The sequence below is a fragment of the Pseudophryne corroboree genome, chromosome 8 (assembly GCF_028390025.1).
Source record: "Pseudophryne corroboree isolate aPseCor3 chromosome 8, aPseCor3.hap2, whole genome shotgun sequence".
Classification (NCBI taxonomy): Eukaryota; Metazoa; Chordata; class Amphibia; order Anura; family Myobatrachidae; genus Pseudophryne; species Pseudophryne corroboree.
The window spans coordinates 368,418,627-368,441,255 of NC_086451.1; the positions used below are offsets into that span (position 1 = coordinate 368,418,627).

At 45.9% G+C, this 22,629-nt stretch overlaps 1 protein-coding gene across 3 annotated transcripts in view; it reads left to right on the forward strand.

Annotated features, from left to right (window-relative positions):
• WDR44 (WD repeat domain 44) overlaps positions 1 to 22,629 on the forward strand; it is a 212,930-nt gene that overhangs the window by 129,559 nt on the left and 60,742 nt on the right. For all 3 annotated transcript variants that reach the window (XM_063937554.1, XM_063937555.1, XM_063937553.1), the window contains 6 exons: positions 316 to 399; positions 6,236 to 6,342; positions 7,043 to 7,194; positions 14,625 to 14,763; positions 19,997 to 20,061; positions 20,841 to 20,957. In XM_063937554.1, the coding sequence (XP_063793624.1) occupies positions 316 to 399; positions 6,236 to 6,342; positions 7,043 to 7,194; positions 14,625 to 14,763; positions 19,997 to 20,061; positions 20,841 to 20,957 (664 nt within the window). The remainder of the gene's footprint in view (positions 1 to 315; positions 400 to 6,235; positions 6,343 to 7,042; positions 7,195 to 14,624; positions 14,764 to 19,996; positions 20,062 to 20,840; positions 20,958 to 22,629) is intronic.

Genomic DNA, 22,629 nt, shown 5'->3' on the forward strand with positions numbered 1-22,629 from the left:
GTTTTAGAAGCTTTTGTAAGTTTACCCCTCAGTGTACGGATACAGATGCTGTTTCATTTACATCCAACCAGTTTCATAAATGCCATAGACTTTGTCCCCTAACGCTAAAAAGGGTCATTATTGTTTGCATGTGTGGTGGAGGCAACAGGGTTTGGGGAAGGAAGGGGGGGGGGGGGGGGGGGATTTTTATGTGAACTAAAATGTTTTGGTTTTTTTTAATAGAAACCATTTTTATGCCTATTTAACATCTTACATTTTTCTGAAATGGCATGCAGAACCAGTATAACATACATTTTCTGTGTGCTTTCCCCCCAGTAATGATGCTGCACAGTCTGATGATGAGGAGAAGCTGCAGTCCCAACAGACAGATACAGATGGAGGAAAACTAAAGCAGAAAACGTAATCCATTTTCCATTCTGTTTTGCCTGTAAAACGTTTGCTGTGACAGTAACGTTTACCTCCATGTATACAGTAGGGTCAGCGCATAGACATATAAGGTAACTGAGTCAGCTGGTGCCTGTTGCTGTTCAGTGTAATGTATGTGGGTTGTATTTTTACATCTATTGTGTATATACTGTAGCTGTGCATGTCCGTTTTGGCTTTAGGAGGTGTTTTATACTGTACATGCCACCTTTAAAAAGTAAATGGATATCTAATTTAGTGATGAGCGGATTCGGTTTTACTCGGTTCTCAAAACCGAATCTTATTGGCTCACTGATGTCACGTGTTTTGGATAGCCAATAAGATTCGGTTTTGAGAACCGAGTAAAACCGAATCCGCTCATCACTAATCTAATTATGGTTTCCTACTAGTGTCTTTAAACGTTGCCTAGTTTGAGTGGCCCATCCTGCCTAGTTACTGATCTTCGCGTTAATATTTTCAGATTAGCTAGTGTGTGTGCCTGGTATGTCGCTTGTCAGTCTGGTTAGTCAAACTGGACATATCTGGCTGCTTAGGGTGTGGGCCCTGCAGCTGGATCCACATACGGGGACTAGTAAGTTGTAGTTCGTGTAGATGCCTGATTGTAGTTTTCTTGCCGTTGAGAATGCGTTAGGTCCTAACTGATGTCAATATTGCACCAATCTGCTTATTGTCCCTGTAAATTAGCAGGTAGCTCACATGGGTGGAACATTTTTTTTTTTTTTAACTCTTTATTTATACCAGGAGAGACAAGAAGTTAAACATTACAGGCATAGTCGTACTTAAAGGAAAGAGATACAGTCTCCATGGGAATTTTTCGTACAAATAGTTTTGATCGCATGTAACAAAACAATCAAAAATGACCCCTATACGGGGATCTTATACATAAAAGAAAGAAAAGAAAAAGAAAAAAAAAACAGGGAAGAGGAAAAAGAGAGAGGGGGGAGGGGGGGACAGAAAGAGAAAGAAGAGGGGCAGATGCTGAAAAAAAAAAAGAACGAACATAGCCGATCTATGACATGGGAAGTGAAGCACAACGAATGATTCTGAGAACAATGCATACACAGTACAATAACGAAATATACATTCGGGCTAGACACCGCTCAGTAATCAATAGGTATCGGGGGGGGGGGGGGGCGGGGCGTGGCGATGCCCGGAGAGAGGATCCAGGTATAGCACGTCCAGGAGCTCACAGGGTGGGGACAGAGGAAAAAAAGGAAAAAACGGTTTGAGCATCAAGTTGGAGGAGACCTCATAAGCAGCCAGGGGCCCCAAATCAGTTCAAATTTGTGGGGACAGTCATGTAGGTAATAAGTGATCTTTTCCATATTAGCAACGAACCAGATATAATTATTCAGAGCCGGAATAGTAGGAGCAGCGGAGGACTTCCAATTTTTAGCTATTAAGGATTTAGCCGCTACTAAAATGTGGGAGAACAGTTTATTCAATAGAGGGTCAAGATCTGGGTGTGGACGAGCCAATAAAAACATCCACGGGTCAAGGTCGATTGCTAAGCCAGATAAGGAGTTTAATATGTCACGTACTCCATTCCAGAAGTGAACAATACGTGGACAGGCCCACCAAATATGGAGGAGAGTTCCACGCTGGCCGCATCCCCGCCAACAGACCGGGGTGGCGGAAGGGAACATCCTAGACAGTTTATCCGGGGTATAATACCACCTATAATATAGCTTATATGATGTTTCCTTGAGTCGGGTAGAAATAGAGCTTTTAGCAATACCCTCCCGAACCTCCTCCCAACAGGCATCGTCTGGTGGGGGACCCAGGTCCCTCTCCTACTCCCGCTCATGGCGAGTCTGCGGCCCCAAGGACACCCCAACCAACATAGAATAGATCAGCGAAATTAACCCTCTACATATGGGTTTTGTAATGCAGAGAGACTCAAAAGATGTAAGATCCCGCAGGGCATCTACCTGGGGCAGGGAGAGAAGATAATGTCGGAGCTGAAAGTATTAAAAAAAGGGAGGAGATAGCGAGGGATATCTACTTTTGATTTAGTCTATTGACATCCAATGGCCCAGTAGAGAAATATCATGTACCACATGGATCCCGGCACCAAACCAGGGTTTGAACCTATAAGGTGAAATCCCAGCTGGGAAATCAGGGTTGTCCCAGAGGGGTGTGAGAGGGGAGCATAGGGAGGACAGCATATATTTCGTACGAGATTTATGCCAGATAGAGAGTTGGAATCTAAGAGAAGGGGAGGAGTTCGCTAGGGTGAGCTGGTGTGGTTTGCCCAGACCCCACATCGAGGCCAGTGATCGGATTCCCAATGAGAAAGCTACAAAATCCACCCAGGCAATAGCGCCACGAGGCGAAAAGGTGGCCACTATTTGACTTAGATGGCTCGCCAAATAATAAAATTTAACATCGAGGAATCCTCGACCTCCTTCCGAGCGAGGCCGTCTGAGCACAGTAAAGGCTATTCGTGGGGGTTTGTCGTTCCATACAAACCGAACGAATGAGGCCTGGGCATCCCTAAGGACCCCCTCCGGAACCCTCACAGGTAGAGTTTGAAAAAGGTAGAGCAGTTGCTGCATGACTGTCATTTTGAGAGCAATGATCCTACCCAGCCAGGATATAATGTGCAATCTCCACCTTGCCAGATCAGATTTAATCTTGGTCAACAATCTCGGGAAATTTTCAGAATACAGGGAATTATAATGAGAAGTGATATAGACACCCAAATACTTTATCTTAGTGGACTGCCATCGGAGGTTATAGGAAGACTGCAGGGAGCGTTTGAGATCACCAGGGACATGTAATAACATAGCTTCGGATTTAGTGAAATTTATTTTATAGCCCGACAGGGAGCCATATTCCTCTATTATCCGATATAGGGCGGGGAGAGAGGACTGCGGCTGGGTAAGTGACAACAAAACATCATCTGCAAAAAGCGAGATCTTAGACTCCTGCGGGCCCACCTTCACTCCCCTAATTCCATCAGAGTTTCTTATCATAGCGGCCAGGGGTTCAATGACCATGGCAAACACTAGTGGAGAGAGAGGACATCCTTGTCTTGTGCCATTGGACAGCGGGAAGGGAGGGGATAATATTCCGTTAGTGAGGACCTTAGCTATAGGGGAGGAGTATAGAGCGGAGACTCCCGTCAAATATTCTGCTGAAATCCCAAACGCTTGCAGTGTATGAAATAGGAAAGGCCATGAGATACGGTCGAACGCCTTTTCGGCGTCGAGAGAGAGGATAATGGATGGGGTTTGTCTGCAATTCAACAATTGTATAAGGTCTATCGCTCTTCTAGTGTTATCCCTGGCCTGACGACCCGGGATAAATCCCACTTGGTCATAATGTATCAAATCAGGGAGCACACTATTTAGACGGATAGCCAAAATTTTTGCATAGAGTTTGATGTCCAGATTCAATAGGGATATCGGCCGATAGTTATCGCAGTTCCGAGGATCCCTGCCCTCTTTATGGATAACTATAACCCTGGCCTCCAGCATATTACTCGGGAATGGGGTGCCGTGTAGTACAGCATTAAACAGTACCCTGAGGTGGGGGACCAGAATGGAGGCGAATTTTTTATAGTAAGAAACCGTAAAGCCATCAGGGCCCGGCGCTTTAGAAGATTTGAAAGTCTTCAGAGCGGCAGCTATTTCATCATCTGTGATATCTTTGTTCAGCTCCGAAGAGTCGAATTCAGATAGCCGAGGGAGATTAGCTCGATGCAAGAACTCTGATATCGAAGCATCTGGGGGATCATGGCCCGAGTCGGTTTGGTTTAGATTATAGAGCTTGTTATAATAGTCCCGGAACACCCTATTTATATCCTCCGGAGCATAAGTGATCCCACCAGACTCAGTGTGCACCGCCAGAATGTTATTTCTTGACCTCTGTGCTCTAAGGCGGGATGCCAATATTCTATCGGCTTTGTCCCCCTTCTCATAGAAAGTCTGATTAAGCTTCTGAAGAGTCCTTGCCGTACGCTCCGACAGGGATAGCGCTATCGCAGACCGCACTTCCAGCAAGGACTCTAAGTTGGAAGGGGTAGGGGAGAGTTTATGTTGGCGTTCTAGGGTCTGAAGTTTGGTGGAAAGGGAGAGGAAACTAGCTTCCCGGGACTTTTTAAACCTGGACGCCTGGCTAATCAAATGGCCACGTAAGACAGCCTTATGAGCCTCCCACAGAGTGATAGGTGATATCTCTGAAAGATCATTAAGTAAAAAGTATTCAGTGAGGCAACATTTAATCTGATCTGTGATTTCTTGATTATGTAACAATGAGTCGTTCATCCGCCATGATGTAGGGGGAGGACGAGGGGCAATAGAGTAGAGGTCAGCTGTGATCGGGCAGTGGTCGGACCATATCATAGGAAGTATACTAGTAGAATTAAGTTTAGCGGACAGGTCTCGGCTGAGTAGGATCATGTCTATCCTAGAATAGGACTTGTGCACAGAGGAAAAAAAAGTATAGTCTCTAGTGTGAGGGTCAGTTAGCCTGAAAGAGTCAAATAGCAGCTGGGATTTCAAAATGTCTAGTAGGGCCAGAGATGCCGGTGTCAGGCGTGTAGGGATAGAAGAGCGAAGAGAGGGAGGGGAGGATCTATCCAATGAGGCATCTAGTACTTCGTTAAAATCACCTGCCACTATTACTTCCCCTCTACAGAGTCTTGTCAGATGCATATTCAGCTTCCTAAAAAATGCGGCCTGATTCTGGTTTGGTGCATAGACATTAACAAGGGTACATAGGACGTCATTTAGTTTCCCAATAAGTATGAGCCATCTGCCTGATTTATCCACATGACTGTCCACCAATTCAAACATGAGATGGGACGCTATCAAAATGGAGACTCCCCTCTTCTTGTGTGTAGCATCACACGCATGAAAAGTGGTAGGGTAGGTTTTAGACTTTAGGTCAGGGTGGAGGGATTTCTTAAAATGAGTTTCTTGTAAAAAAACTAAATCGCCCTTATTCTGTTTAAGGGAGAGGAAGAGCTTGGTGCGTTTTTCTTTTGGGGGGGTGGAACATTTTTAACTTGATTTTTGGATCCTTTTTAACTTACCTGAAGGTGCTGCATCATACATAGCTTCAAAAATTTGCAAATATTTATCTAAAAGTACCATCGCTCTGGCGGCAGGTCCAGTGATTTGATAAGTTTCTACATTTAGTTTCTCATCCGGCAAATCCACCTTGGGGGATCTTTCCACCCTTGCTAAGTCACATAGCTATAAAAATTTCACCCACCCACCCCCCACGATCACAGCTTTACTGCAAATACATTCAGGTCTGATAAGTTCTTGAAACTTTTAAATGTAGATGTGTGAATTAGTTAGCTGTTTTGTGCACGTACACGGACCATGGGTTTTATAATGACTTTTTAATGTGCATAAAACATTTAAGTCTTTTAATTCTTTGTAAATGCAGTGACTCTGTATTCTGGTGGTGATCTGTGCTCTTGTCTCATTGTGATGTGCTAATCAGAAGTCACTAATACTTTGTGCATTTATTGTGTTTTGGCTTATGATTTGGCATGGACCACCTACCGTGCTCACCCCGTCTGGGCTGTCTGTCAGGTCATATTGTCACTATGTATTGCTGACACAAGACACAGCTATATTCATTATAACGTTCACTTCCAAATGTTCATTGGTGGAGACATAACACAGTAATCTATTAAGACCACTATTGATTTGATTAGTGAGATTCCGTAACATGTCATGAATGTTATCAGGTTTGTCTGAATTAAACTTAACGGTCACTTTAACTGTGATGGTTCAGTGACCTGAAAACGTGGGATCTGATTTTTTTTATTTTTTTTTCCTTGAATTTCAAGGACGCAGTTAAAAAAATTCTTGGGTAAAAAGGTGAAAAGGGCTAAACATCTGGCAGAAGAGTATGGAGAGCGAGCGGTGAATAAAGTGAAAAGTGTCCGAGATGAAGGTTGGTTACATCCGTTACAATTTCTGCAATACTGTAACATTTAAATGTAAAAAAAAATTTATCTTTTGTGCGTTTTGGAAGTGTCTCCAATTTTATAATGACTTAATATTGCATCAATTGAGGGTCGTAACCCTTAGGATGCGTAAACACAGATGGCTTTAAAGCTACAGTACCCTGGCTGAACTTCATTCACCTAACTTCAAAATAGCCATCAGGAGATTACTATATTGTCATCTTTCTCTGTGCCCACATTATTCACTTTAAAATTGGACATTGAAATGCAAAAAATTGCTTCCGTGGTCAGTCCGCTGTTTGTGGACACTTCTGTGGGAGTATAGTCACAGCACTTACCTCATAATCTCATCACAGTTATATCAAGCGCTGACACTGTCACCTTCCAGCAGTAACAGATGCTACATTGAGTGTTTCCTTTAACATTGGTCATAGGACAACATGTTCTGTTTTATTGCTCCAATCTAAGCTTTGTATTTAAGATGGTGTCATTTTAAAGTATAGAGAGTCGGATATCAGGCAGAATAAAGACTAAATGAAATGTTGTTATGCATTTCATATTCTGTTCAAGCATGGGAAAGTTTACATATGTACTCGTTATTGTCAGACACACTGTTACTGGAGTTGTTGTTAGTATTATCTTGAATATGTGTAGTTTTGTGTACTAATGGTTTACTCTGGCCCTCAGTCTTTCACACTGATCCAGATGACCCATCGTCCAGTGATGATGAAGGAATGCCGTACACCAGGCCCGTGAAGTTCAAAGCTGCTCATGGTTTCAAGGGCCCTTATGACTTTGAGCAGATCAAAGTGGTGCAAGATCTCAGTGGAGAACACATGGTAACAAACTCTTATTTACATTTTCATTATCTGCCGCTTTGCTCGCCCTCTCCCTGCCGCTTTGCTCGCCCTCTCCCTGCCGCTTTGCTCGCCCTCTCCCTGCCGCTTTGCTCGCCCTCTCCCTGCTGCTTTGCTCGCCCTCTCCCTGCCGCTTTGCTCGCCCTCTCCCTGCCGCTTTGCTCGCCCTCTCCCTGCCGCTTTGCTCGCCCTCTGTCAGACTTGAGCTTTGTCTTTTTCTCTAACGTCCTAAGTGGATGCTGGGGACTCCGTAAGGACCATGGGGAATAGCGGCTCCGCAGGAGACTGGGCACATCTAAAGAAAGCTTTAGGACTATCTGGTGTGCACTGGCTCCTCCCCCTATGACCCTCCTCCAAGCCTCAGTTAGATCTCTGTGCCCGAACGAGAAGGGTGCACACTAGGGGCTCTCCTGAGCTTCTTAGTGAAAGTTTTAGTTTAGGTTTTTTTATTTTCAGTGAGACCTGCTGGCAACAGGCTCACTGCATCGAGGGACTAAGGGGAGAAGAAGCGAACTCACCTGCGTGCAGAGTGGATTGGGCTTCTTAGGCTACTGGACATTAGCTCCAGAGGGACGATCACAGGCCCAGCCATGGATGGGTCCCAGAGCCGCGCCGCCGGCCCCCTTACAGAGCCAGAAGACAGAAGAGGTCCTGAAAATCGGCGGCAGAAGACATCCTGTCTTCACCAAGGTAGCGCACAGCACTGCAGCTGTGCGCCATTGCTCCTCAGCACACTTCACACTTCGGTCACTGAGGGTGCAGGGCGCTAGGGGGGGGCGCCCTGAGCAGCAATAAAAACACCTTGGCTGGCGAAAATACATCACATATAGCCCCCAGGGCTATATGGATGAATTTTAACCCCTGCCAGAATCCATAAAAAAGCAGGAGAAAAGTCCGCAAAAAAGAGGCGGAGCCTATCTCCTCAGCACACTGGCGCCATTTTCCCTCACAGCTCAGTTGGAGGGAAGCTCCCCTGGCTCTCCCCTGCAGTCACTACACTACAGAAAGGGTTAAAAAAGAGAGGGGGGCACTAATTAGGCGCAGTATTAACAATACAGCAGCTATAAGGGGAAAAACACTTATATAAGGTTATCCCTGTATATATATAGCGCTTTGGTGTGTGCTGGCAAACTCTCCCTCTGTCTCCCCAAAGTGCTAGTGGGGTCCTGTCCTCTATCAGAGCATTCCCTGTGTGTGTGCTGTATGTCGGTACGTTTGTGTCGACATGTATGAGGAGAAAAATGATGTGGAGACGGAGCAGATTGCCTGTAATAGTGATGTCACCCCCTAGGTGGTCGACACCTGAGTGGATGAACTGTTGGAAGGAATTACGTGACAGTGTCAGCTCTGTATAAAAGACAGTGGTTGACATGAGACAGCCGGCTACTCAGCTTGTGCCTGTCCAGACGTCTCATAGGCCGTCAGGGGCTCTAAAGCGCCCGTTACCTCAGATGGCAGATATAGACGCCGACACGGATACTGACTCCAGTGTCGACGGTGAAGAGACAAATGTGACTTCCAGTAGGGCCACACGTTACATGATTGAGGCAATGAAAAATGTTTTACACATTTCTGATAATACGAGTACCACCAAAAAGGGGTATTATGTTCGGTGAGGAAAAACTACCTGTAGTTTTCCTGAATCTGAGAAATTAAATGAGGTGTGTGATGATGCGTGGTTTTCCCCCGATAACAACTGATAATTTCTAAAATGTTATTGGCATTATATCCTTTCCCGCCAGAGGTTAGGGTGCGTTGGGAAACACCCCCTAGGGTGGATAAAGCGCTCACACGCTTGTAAGGGCTCTACCCTCTCCTGAGATGGCCGCCCTTAAGGATCCTGCTGATAGAAAGCAGGAGGGTATCCTAAAATGTATTTACACACATACTGGTGTTATACTGCGACCAGCAATCGCCTCAGCCTGGATGTGCAGTGCTGGGTTGGCGTGGTCGGATTCCCTGACTGAAAATATTGATACCCTAGATAGGGACAGTATATTTTTGCCTATAGAGCATTTAAAAGATGCATTTCTATATATGCGTAATGCACAGCGGAATATTTGCCGACTGGCATCAAGTCTAAGTGCGTTGTCCATTTCTACCAGTAGAGGGTTATGGACACGTCAGTGGTCAGGTGATGCGTATTCCAAACGGCATTTGGAAGTATTGCCTTAATAAGGGGAGGAGTTATTTGGGGTCGGTCTTTCAGACCTGGTGGCCACGGCAACAGCTGGGAAATCCACGTTTGTACCCCAGGTCGCCTCTCAACATGAGAAGACGCCGTATTATCAGGCGCAGTCTTTTCGTGGACAAGCGGGCAAAATGTTCCTCATTTCTGCCCCGTGACAGAGGGAGAGGAAAAAGGCTGCAGAAATCAGCCAGTTCCCAGGAACAGAAACCCTCTCCCGCCTCTGCCAAGCCCTCAGTATGACGCTGGGGCTTTACAAGCAGAATCAGGCACGGTGGGGGGCCCGTCTCAATGAATTTCAGCGCGCAGTGGGCTCACTCGCAAGTAGACCCCTGGATCCTTCAGGTGATATCTCAGGGGTACAAATTAGAATTCGAGACGTCTCGCCCTCGCCGTTTTCCTAAAGTCGGCTTTACCGATGTCTCCTTCTGACAGGGAGACAGTTTTGGAAGCCATTCACAAGCTGTATTCCCAGCAGGTGATAATCAAGGTACCCCTCCTGCAACAGGGAACGGGGTATTATTCCACACTGTTGTGGTACCGAAGCCGGACGGCTCGGTGAGACCGATTCTAAATCTAAAATCTTTGAACACTTACATACAGAGGTTCAAATTCAAGATTGAGTCACTCAGAGCAGTGATTGCGAACCTGGAAGAAGGGGACTACATGATGTCTCGGGACATCAAGGATGCTTACCTTCATGTCAAAATTTACCCTTCTCACCAAGGGTACCTCAGGTTTATGGTACAGAACTGTCACTATCAGTTCAGACGCTGCCGTATGGATGGTCCACGGCACCCCGGGTCTTTACCAAGGTAATGGCCGAAATGATGATATTCCTTCGAAGGAAGGGAATTTTAGTTATCCCTTACTTGGACGATTCCCTGATAAGGGTAAGATCCAGGGAACAGTTGGAGGTCGGTGTAACACTATCTCAGGTAGTGTTGCGGCAGCACGATTGGATTCTCAATATTCCAAAATCGCAGCTGGTTCCGACGACTTGTCTTCTGTTCCTAGGGATGATCCTGGACACAGTCCAGAAAAAGGTGTTTCTCCCGGAGGGGAAAGCCAGGGAGTTATCCGAGCTAGTCAGGAACCTCCTAAAACCGAGCCAAGTCTCAGTGCATCAATGCACAAGGGTTCTGGGTAAAATGGTGGCTTCCTACGAAGCAATCCCATTCGGCAGATTCCACGCAAGAACTTTCCAGTGGGACCTGCTGGACAAATGGTCCGGGTCGCATCTTCAGATGCATCAGCGGATAACCCTGTCACCAAGGACAAGGGTGTCCCTCCTGTGGTGGTTGCAGAGTGCTCATCTTCTAGAGGGCCGCAGATTCGGCATTCAGGACTGGGTCCTGGTGACCACGGATGCCAGCCTGCGAGGCTGGGGAGTAGTCACACAGGGAAGGAATATCCAGGGCTTATGGTCAAGCCTGGAGACATCACTTCACATAAATATCCTGAAGCTAAGGGCCATTTACAATGCTCTAAGCTTAGCAAGACCTCTGCTTCAAGGTCAGCCGGTGTTGATCCAGTCGGACAACATCACGGCAGTCACCCATGTAAACAGACAGGGTGGCACAAGAAGCAGGAGGGCAATGGCAGAAGCTGCAAGGATTCTTCGCTGGGCGGAAAATCATGTGATAGCACTGTCAGCAGTATTCATTCCGGGAGTGGACAACTGGGAAGCAGACTTCCTCAGCACGACCTCCACCCGGGAGAGTGGGGACTTCAACCAGAAGTCTTCCACATGATTATAAACCGTTGGGAAAAACTCGACAGGTATTGCGCCAGGTCAAGGGACCCTCAGGCAATAGCTGTAGACGCTCTGGTAACACCGTGGGTGTACCAGTCAGTGTATGTGTTCCCTCCTCTGCCTCTCATACCCAAGGTACTGAGATTGATAAGATGGAGAGGAGTAAGCACTATATTCGTGGCTCCGGATTGGCCAAGAAGGACTTGGTAACCGGAACTTCAAGAGATGCTCACGGAGGATCCGTGGCCTCTACCTCTAAGAAGGGACCTGCTCCAACAAGGACCCTGTCTGTTCCAAGACTTACCGCGACTGCGTTTGACGGCATGGCGGTTGAACGCCGGATCCTGAAGGAAAAAAGGCATTCCGGATGAAGTCATCCCTATCCTGATCAAAGCCAGGAAGGATGTAACCGCAAAACATTATCACCGCATTTGGCGAAAATATGTTGCGTGGTGCGAGGCCAGTAAGGCCCGACGGAGAAAATTCAACTGGGTCGATTCCTACATTTCCTGCAAACAGGAGTGTCTATGGGCCTGAAATTGGGGTCCATTAAGGTTCAAATTTCGGCCCTGTCAATTTTCTTCCAAAAAGAACTAGCTTCAGTCCCTGAAGTTCAGACGTTTGTAAAAGGGGTACTGCATATACAGCCTCCTTTTGTGCCTCCAGTGGCACTTTGGGATCTCAATGTAGTTTTTTGGGTTCCAAAAGTTACATTGGTTTGAACCACTTAAATCTGTGGAGTTAAAATATCTCACATGGAAAGTGGTCATGCTGTTGGCCCTGGCCTGGGCCAGGCGCGTGTCAGAATTTGTCGGCTTTATCCTGTAAAAGCCCTTATCTGATTTTCCATTCGGACAGGGCGGAATTGAGGACTCGTCCTCAGTTTCTCCCTAAGGTGGTTTCAGCGTTTCACCTGAACCTACCTATTGTGGTGCCTGCGGCTACTAGGGACTTGGAGGACTCCAAGTTGCTAGACGTTGTCAGGGCCCTGAAAATATATGTTTCCAGGACGGCTGGAATCAGAAAATCTGACTCGCTGTTTATCCTGTATGCACCCAACAAGCTGGGTGCTCCTGCTTCTAAGCAGACTATTGCTCGTTGGATTTGTAGTACAATTCAGCTTGCACATTCTGTGGCAGGCCTGCCACAGCCAAAAATCTGTAAATGCCCACTCCACAAGGAAGGTGGGCTCATCTTGGGCGGCTGCCCGAGGGGTCTCGGCTTTACAACTTTGCCGAGCAGCTACTTGGTCAGGAGCAAATACGTTTGTAAAATTCTACAAAATTGATACCCTGGCTGAGGAGGACCTGGAGTTCTCTCAATTGGTGCTGCAGAGTCATCCGCACTCTCCCGCCCGTTTGGGAGCTTTGGTATAATCCCCATGGTCCTTACGGAGTCCCCAGCATCCACTTAGGACGTTAGAGAAAATAAGAATTTACTTACCGATAATTCTATTTCTCGTAGTCCGTAGTGGATGCTGGGCGCCCATCCCAAGTGCGGATTGTCTGCAATACTGGTACATAGTTATTGTTACCAAAAAATCGGGTTATTGCTGTAGTGAGCCATCTTTTCTAGAGGCTCCTCTGTTATCATGCTGTTAACTGGGTTCAGATCACAAGTTGTACGGTGCGATTGGTGTGGCTGGTATGAGTCTTACCCGGGATTCAAAATCCTTCCTTATTGTGTACGCTCGTCCGGGCACAGTATCCTAACTGAGGCTTGGAGGAGGGTCATAGGGGGAGGAGCCAGTGCACACCAGATAGTCCTAAAGCTTTCTTTAGATGTGCCCAGTCTCCTGCGGAGCCGCTATTCCCCATGGTCCTTACGGAGTCCCCAACATCCACTACGGACTACGAGAAATAGAATTATCGGTAAGTAAATTCTTATTTTTTTCCCCATGTTGCATAATTCAGGGCAGACTATGAAGATTTATATTACTACTACAGCATGAAGTGCACACAAAAACAATTGTTATTTTTTATTTATAATATGGACTGTGCTGGTATATTTTAAAATCATTCAACGCTTTTTAAAAAATCTATTTTCACCTTACTCCTCACCACATATTTAATCCATTTTTTTTTAACCAGTGTGGCAATCTAATGACCATCTCTAAGGTATCATTAGGACGTTATCCTTTTTAGTTTTTAATATATTTGTATTGTTTTGAGACTTGTTTATATATCTCCAATTATCAATAACATTAAAACAACTGACAGGTGAAGTGAATATCCTTGATTATATCTTTACAATGGCACCTGTCAAGGAGTGGGATATATTAGGCAACAAGTGAACAGTCAGAACTTGGGTCTTGAAGTTGGAGCAGGAATATGGACAAGCATAAAGATCTGAGTAACTTTGACAAAATTGTGATGGCTAGATGACTGGGTCAAAGTACCTCTGAAATGGCATGTCCTGTGGGGTGTTCAAAGTATGCAGTGGTTAGTACATACCAATAGTGGTTTATGGGAGGATAATCCGTGACAGGGTCAGGGCGCCCAAGGCTCATTGACTGGCATGGTGCGTGTATGGGGAGCACGCACCACAGTAGAACTAGCGTAGCACGATTTGCTGACAAAGTTAATGGTAATTTTGATACAAGGTGTTAGAACACACAGTGCATCCCCTACTTACTCTGCAGCCATAGACCGCTAAAAGTACCTATGCTGACCCCTGTACACTCCTGAAATGTGAGCATCAGGACTGGACCGTGAAGTAATGAAGGTGGCCTGGTCTGATGAATCATGGTTTCTTTTTCATCATGTGGACGGCTGAATACGTGAGTGTTGTTTACCTGTGGAAGAGATGGTTCCAGGAAGCGCTATGGGAAGATGGCAAGCCGGCAGACGCGTGTGGTGCTCTGGACAATGTTCCATTCATGTGGATGCTGCTTTGACACATACCACCTACTGTACCTGAATGTTGTAGGCTAAGCACACCAATGGTATTCCCTGATGGCAGTGGCCTCTTTCAGCAGGATAATACGCCCACACTCTGAAAAATCTGTTCAGGAATGGTTTGAGGAACATGACCAAGCATTCAAGGTGTTGACTTGGTCTCGTAATTCCCCAGATTTGAATCCGATCTGTGGGATCTGCTGGGAACAAGATCTGCTGTGCATGTTTTGGTGCTAGATACCACAGGACATATTCAGAGGTCTTTTGGTGTCCATGCGTCCATGGGTCAGAGCTGTTTGGCACCACAAGGGGACCTATACAATATGAGGCTTGTGGTTTTACTATTTGGCAGATAGATATTATTCATACATTTACAGTACATACACCTTTAATGCATACCTATTACATCTTAGATGGAGTGCCCCAGCCAGAGAGTGCTTTCTCTTTTCCTCTTGTACACATAGGGAATCAACTGATATAGGAAAGATAGGGAGGGATGTTACAGTAATGGTTTGAGCTATATAGCGATCTTTATTTGCAATTTTTTTTATTCTTCTGTGTGTTCTGCTAGGGCGCTGTCTGGACAATGAAGTTTTCTCACTGTGGACGATTACTTGCATCCGCCGGGCAGGATAATATTGTGAGGATATGGGTTCTTAAAAATGCTTTTGATTACTTCAATAACATGAGGATCAAGTATAACACAGAAGGTATAAATGTACTGTTCATTGCAATGTGTCTAATCTTAAAATATACATTTATTAAAATGAGTACCTGTATTATAAGCTTTAATGTGTACCCATCACCTACAGACAGAGGAACCAGGCCCTAGGCAGTTTTGCTTAAAATCTTCTTTGCGTTGGCTTGTGCTAAGGCACTATAGAGCAAATGTATTAAACTAGGAGAAGTGTTAAACTGGAAGGTGATAACGCGCCAGCCAATCAGCTCCTAACTGTCACATTACAGGATGAGTTTGAAAAATGACATCTACAAGCTGATTGGATAGCGCGTTATCACCTTCAACTTTATCACTTCTCCAGGCTTGATATATCTGCCCCTATATCTGCCTGTCCTTCTCTACAGATTCAGAGGGGTGGAACCTCCTTAGGTGGATGTTGTAATTCGTCATAAGCCGTTGTCCTACTCTGCACAACCCACTTTTTAAAATACTGAAGCGCCCATATATAAATAGCGTCATTGAGGCATTTATCCTGCTTTCTCTTACGTCCTAGTGGATACTGGGGAACTGTGCTTTAGTACCGTGGGGTATAGATCGGGTCCACTGGAGCCTGGCACTTTAAAAACCTTTAGTGTGTGTATGTGTGGGCTGGCTCCTCCCTCTATGCCCCTCCTACCAGACTCAGTTTAGAAAAATGTGCCCAAGGAGCCGGGTGCATTCCTCTGGAGCTCCAGAGAGTTTCCTTCATTTTTTATTTTAGTTTTTTTTTTTTCCCAGGTAGTACTGGTTGGCAACCAGTCTACCTGCTTCATGGGATTTAGAGGGGGGACCGAACCAACCTTCTGAGGGTTAATGGTTCGTAATCCTTGCTGACAGGACGCTGAGCCTCTGAGGTGCTGTTTCACACACCACACTGTGTGCACACTCCAGCAGCAAGCCGCAACCCTCTAACAGATGCCGAAGAGACGCAGGTGCGGTGAGTGTTAACACCGGGGTCCCGGTTAACGGTCGTGAATGTATTCAGTGGGTTTCACTACATTGTCCCTGTAAAATCATGTCAGCTGACAGTTGTGTGCTGCTTGTAATTCTACCCATTCTTCAGGGGGGTCCCTCATGTGTGAACAGTGTTCATTATCCCCACGGGAAAGCAGTTCACAGGCACCTGACTGGTTAGATACATTTAAGAGCATGATTCATAATGTTAATTCAGAACTGGCTGCTGCTAGGAAGGAGAGAGAGGTGTTAAGACGGGTGGTCTTCAGTATGCCGACTGACGGGATCCCGGCGCACAGTATACCGGCGCCGGCATACCGACACTTATTCTCCCTCGTGGGGGTCCACGACCCCCCTGGAGGGAGAATAAAATAGTGTGGCGCGCCACCGTGCCCGTAGCGTGGCAAGCGCAGCGAGCCCGCAAGGGGCTCATTTGCGCTCGCCACACTGTCGGTAAGCCGGCGGTCGGCTCCCGGCGCCGGTATGCTGGTCGCCGGGAGCCCGACCGCTGGCATATCGTAGTGAACCCGTTAAGACAGTCTGATTGTATGGCTAAAGCTGCAGATAACAGAAAGGCTTCTCAGCCCCCTCTGTTGGTTTCACATAAACGCTCACTTCCATAAGTGCTACAGTCTGATTCTGATTCTGATTCTGACCTGCCTGATTTGGATGAAACAGATGATATGGAGGAGGGCAGCTCTCTGTCCCCCGGGGTGGAGGCCCTCATTTATGCTGTGAGGGAAGTTCTTAACAAACCCGATCAGGATGCAGAACCAGATGAAAAATTGTACTTTATCGTAATACCAAAATCATGAGCCACGTTTCCTGTGTCAAAGGAATTGAACTCCCTGGCCAGGGAGGCATCGGTGAACCCTGACAAAAAATGTAAAACCGTTCGAGGTTGTTATCCTCCTTTCCCCTCCCGGCCGAGGACAGGAAGGTATGGGAAACAAGAAGCAGAGCAGCAATGCGAGACGTGTCAAAGATACTCCTCTAGGTGGAGGCCAACGCAAGGGCCATCTCAGCCATATTCATTCCAGGAGTGGACAACTGGGAGGCGGACTTCCTCAGCAGGCATGACCTCCATCCAGGGGAATGGGGCCTTCATCCTCAGGTGTTTTTACAATTGGTTCACCGGTGGAGGTGTCTGCAGATGGACCTGATGGCTTCTCATCTCAACAAGAAACTATGAGGGATCCGCAGGCTGTGGCAGTGGCCGTGCCGACGACCCCATGGACTTAGCAGTTTGTTTAACTGTTCCCTCCAATCCCGCTCATTTCAAAGGTTCTAAAAAGACTCCAAAGGGAAAGCGTTTGGGCAATTCTAATTGCCCCGGATTGGCCTTGGCGGGCCTGGTACACAAACCTCCTGAGCATGTCTCTGGAGGAACCCTGGCCTCTGCCGCTTCAAAAGGATCTTCTAAAACAAGGTCCATTCGACTATCTAGACTTAGAGCGGCTTTGAAGTTTGACGGCTTGGAAGTTGAGAGGGAGATTCTAGCCAGAAAGGGTCTCCCTTCCAAGGTTATTTCCACTATGGTACAGGCCCAGAAGGTGGTTACATCGAAACGCTACCACCGTATTTGAAAGAAATATGTTTCTTGGTGTGAGGGAAGAAAAGTTTCTCCCGTGGAATTGCAGATTGGTCGTTTTCTGCTTTACCTGCAAGCAGGTGTGTATATGGGCCTACGGTTGGGCTCCATCACAGTACAGATTTCGTCTTTCCATTTTCTTCCAGAAGCAACTTGCATCGTTGCCGGAGGTACAGACTTTCCTGAAAAGGAGTTTTTCGTATGCAGCCACCTTTTGTCCCTCCCATGGCTCCATGGGATCTAAATGTGGTTTTGTCCTTTCTTCAGTCGGACTGGTTTGAACCCTTACAGAAGGTGGAATTGAGATTTCTCACTTGGAAGACTGTCATGTTGCTGGCATTGGTGTCTGCAAGACAGGTTTCTGAATTGGGGGCCTTATCCTGTAAGAGCCTGTACTTGATTTTTCATGAAGATAGGGCTGAGCTCAGGACTCGGCCTCAGTTTTTGCCTAAAGTGGTGTCAGTCTTTCACGTGAATCAGCCGATTGTAGTTTCGGTGTTGGCTGACGTTTCTGTGGGCCCTGAGTCCCTGGATGTGGTGAGGACTTTGAGGATTTATATCAAAAGGACGGCTCGTCATCAGAAATCTGAATCGCTGTTTGTCCTTTATGATGCCACCAAAATTGGTCGGCCAGCTTCTAAGCAATCTGTTGCTCGTTGGCTCAGGTTGTCTATTCAACAGGCCTATACTTCGGCGGCTCTGCCTTTGCCGACGTCTATTCAGGTCCACTCGACAAGGTCGGTGGGTTCTTCCTGGGCGGCTGCCCGGGTATTTCGGCTTTACAGTTGTGCCAAGCTGCTACTTGGTCTGGTTCGCGCACGTTTGTGAAGTTCTGTAGGTTCGACGCCTTGGCCAAGGAGAACCTTCAGTTTGGTCAGGCGGTTTTGCAGGGGTCTCAGCACTCTCCCACCCGTTTTGGGAGCTTTGGGACTTCCCCACGGTACTAAGGTACAGTTCCCTAGTATCCACTATGACGTAAGAGAAAATAGGAATTTAATACCTACCGGCAATCCCTTTTCTCGTAGTACGTAGTGGATACTGGGCTCCTTCCTCAGTGTTTCGTATCCTGATTACTGGATGTAAGTGTTGGTTGGGCCGCAGTAGCGGCCCTTTACTATGTTAGATTAGCTTTGCTGTCCTTGTTATGCTGGTTGTCGCTATCGTCTGTTCGGCTAGCGCTCCGGTTCGTTTGGTTGTGTGTTGGCTTGTTGCCTCACCGCTATTGTATATGTTCTTTTCTCATGATATGTCAGTCTCCTTGGGCACAGTTTTCGTAGACCGAGTCTGGTAGGAGGGGCATAGAGGGAGGAGCCAGCACACACATACACACACTAAGGAGTATATTCAATTAAGGTTGAAACTGCCGTCTTGTTGAAAAGACGTCGGTTTTAGACTTTTTCAGGTCGGAAGGCGTTCCAACCTATTCAGTCCCCAGTTTTTTTATTCGACAAGGCTGGAAATTCGACTTGTCGAATAGTACGTGAATCGGCGGTATAGCTGCAGATTCACGTGCTTCTGAGGAAATCGGGGCCAAATTCAACAGGTTTTGGCTCCGTTTCCGACCATCTCAGTTCGACTTAAAAAAAAAAAGTTGAACTGAGATGAGGGACCTGAGTGGATGAGAGGGGGGAGAGCTGCGGGCAGACGGGGGACAGCAACGCTACAGCACAGCGCTGCAGGAGGATGTGGCAAAGCCGCCGCTCACAGCAGCGTCCACCCGGCTCCAGCAAGTGAGGTCCCGCTTACAGCGCTGCTGTCCCCCGTCTGCCCGCGGCTGTCCTCCGTCTTCCCGCTGGTCTCCCTCCTCTCCGGTCCCTCATCTCAATTCGACATTTTTAAAGTCGAATTGAGATGGGCATTGAATAGCCTGCGTCAGATCAATTCCGAAAAAATGCATTTTGGAATGGATCCGACCTCAATTGAATATACCCCTAAATGTTTTGAAAGTGTCGGGCTCCAGTGGACCTTATCTGTACCTCACGGTACTAAAGTACAGTTCCCCAGTATCCACTATGGACTACAAGAAAAGGTATTACTGGAAGGTATTAAATTCCTATTTTTGCAGTTATTTGTACAAAAAAAAAAAGTACCATTTTTATTTTAGGATTCCGTATATATGCATTAAGTTATCCTACTCACAGAAAGGCAGGTCAGGTAATTCATACTAGTCACTAAATGACCAGCTCTTTGTTCCATTTAGGCTCAATTGCCCTGATATGGCCCTTTCGCGAATAGCAGTTTTTACTGTCCAGTAACATAGACATGAAGGTTGTGGTCAGGTGTAACCGGATCCATGTGAGTTGTTGGGTCAGAGAGTCTGCTGTATAACAGTGGCAGAGCAAGGCCTCTTGTGCAGAACTACTGTAGGACATGGTCTGGTGGAAGCACATTAGCTGCATTGTTCACCTCTTCCCTGTAGACAGGTACTGTTCTGCCCATGTTACAGTGTAAGCACATTTTATTTTTCCTTTAACACTGTTTACAATCAGATGTTTGGTACGCACATAGTAGCAGCATAGTGTCTGAGTTCTCTATAACACAGACATGTATATTGGGATTGTGTGTGTGTGGGGGGGAACCTGATTACCTGGAGGAAACCTAGGCAAGAAAACCCCACTTAATAGGGCACACATTAATGTCTATTACTTCTCATTTTGTGAGTTTTTCTTCTTTTATACAGGGCGAGTTTCTCCCTCACCGTCTCAGGAAAGTCTTAATTCTTCCAAATCGGATACAGATGGTGCGGTACGTATCTCCCACTCTGTACCAGGTGGAAAAGATCAAATGCTTAAGGATTCCGCCCAAATATTACAATTCCCATTTACCTCACTCACGCAATAAGAGCTGCAAGAGTACCATTTAATGTAATGATATCTTCTCCCTAACTGGGAGAGGTGCAGCTGTAAGGGGTGTTACTTGGACAGTCTTGTGCTCTCAGTCAGTCAAAATTGACTTTACATGTAGTAAATACCAAGGGTGAGCGGAATGAGGGGGGGGGGCATGGTCCGGGTTACTTAGAAGTTCTGCTCAGGACCTTATCCAAGGGGGCACACAGGCACCCAGCTCGTGGAGGAGGGGGGTTCATATTTAAACCATATTGCAATTGCAAAGAATCATTTTAATTTTGAGATACTTTCTTTTAGTTCCCATAAAGTCTTATGACGCAAGCAACCTGGCATCGTGACACAGAATTGTGACCTGGCACATGCGTTGGGATATGCTGGTCTGAGTATTGACAACACAGTCAGCTGATTACTGATCACACACACTGCAATGTGACAGTCTTTCAAGGTTGAGGAAGACATGCTTAATTGAGAATAATGGCTGAGCAATTAATTAGACCATATTTTCAGCATTATTTACCCACAATAGATAATTATTTGTGTACTGCCTTATGCATGATATGCAACTTCTGATCAATATGTTTTGTACTTAGGTAAACGGTACTCCACGCCAGTCAATCACAGCATTTAGACTTTAGATTGATAAACAGCTATTTACATTTTATTTTTATTTTTTTTAAGGCTTTCAGTGGAGGGGACGATAATGATGCAGATGATAAAAATGCACCTTTTCGCCAGGTGCCGTTTTGTAAATACAAGGGACACACAGCTGACCTTCTCGATTTGTCCTGGTCTAAAGTAAGTTCACAGTCTCTCACAGGAGGAGTTAATCTATGTTTTATTCTGTAAAGTTCTGTCCCTGCACACAAAACCATACCGGTATTACTATATATCTTCGGATGAGGATCGTTTTTTTCCCATTCTAATTTGCATATGGCAACTGCATACAGAGGATACTGATTGAATATGATGGTTGGAAATGTTTTGTGCTGTTAATCTAAAACATACACCGGCTGTGAGGAAACGCTGCTTCCTATCGGCCATATAAAAAACAAAAAAACGTTAATGCTTCTGAAATGATTACATTTTGTCATACATAGGAATACGTGGTAGACAGGCTGATTTTAATATTATTTTATTAAATCAATTTGTCTTTAAAAGTAGCAGCCATCGTAAAGGAGCGATAAACTGTCAAATAAAATACATTTTTTAAATTCCCTGCATGAGAATGTTTTATCGTACTTTAGAGAATGCTGCTTTTCATTGTCAGATGTTTATTATTCCTTTCAGAATAGCAGGCTTATGCACTGTTACTCTGCAAAGTCGTAAAGTATTATTTATGGGTTTTTGTTTGGTGTAAGAATTGTGTTTTGGAACTTCAGGGATTTTCTGTCTCTCCGCACTTGAAGTTCTTCTCTTATTTGCATAACCTATGCACTGAGATTTTAAGGGGATGTAGTCACAATGCCTGCTGTCGGGATCCCTGTAGTGGAAACATTGACGCTGGAATCCCGACACCCTTTAGAATCCCGATGCTAGAACGCCAAAAGGGCCAGGAGTCCGAGAACGGAAGCCAGACAGTCGGCATCCCGACTGTAACTATAGGCAGGTTAGGTTTAAGATAGGTTTAGGACCAGACAGGATGCTAGTGTTAGACAGCGGGGAGGGAGGATTAGAGTTGGGCACTTCTTGGGGGTTGGGGGGTGTAGGGCAAGGCTGCGGGGAAGCGAGGGTTAGGTTTAGGCAGCGGGGATGAGGACTTAGGTTTAGCCACCTCCGTGGGCTGGCTAGGGTCAGTCACTAAGGATAGGGTTAGGCTGCGGGAACAGAGGGAAGAACACCCCACACTCACCCCTGTCGGCCTTTCCATCATCTGGGATCATGGTGACTGTATTATGACTGCCAGGATACCGTGCGCCAACAATTCATACCGATCCCTTTGTAAGATCTAGATATTGTTGAGTTTGTCAGACCTTCTCTATCCCCATAGGTCTTCCCATCTCATACCTAGCATCCGGATCGCTTTTAAATTAGTATCACTGTATACCTGCAAATAAGATGTTTTTGGATTATTAAGGGAAGAATGGATCTCATGCACTGTAGGAGTGGAGGAGATGTGGGTAAATTTACCAAGGTTCTGTTCCGCATATTTCCAGCAGTTTTGCCCTTCCCTGGTTTTTATAATTCGAATATGTGCCTCCTTTAACTTTTATAATTGTTTTTTTTTATTATTATTTCCATATTTTCTTAATCCAAAAAAAACAGCTTGGATTATGAAAAGATGATTGAAAGTATGGAAATGAAACAGGCTGCTGTGATGCACTACACTACAGGAAATGTGTCCAGAAATGATTTATTATAATAATGGCATGCATTTATTACAGAAATAAAGTGACCACACCTAAATATCGTAGTGACATGTTAATATGTATTATGGGGGAAGATTTATTTATTTTTCTCTGACGTCCTA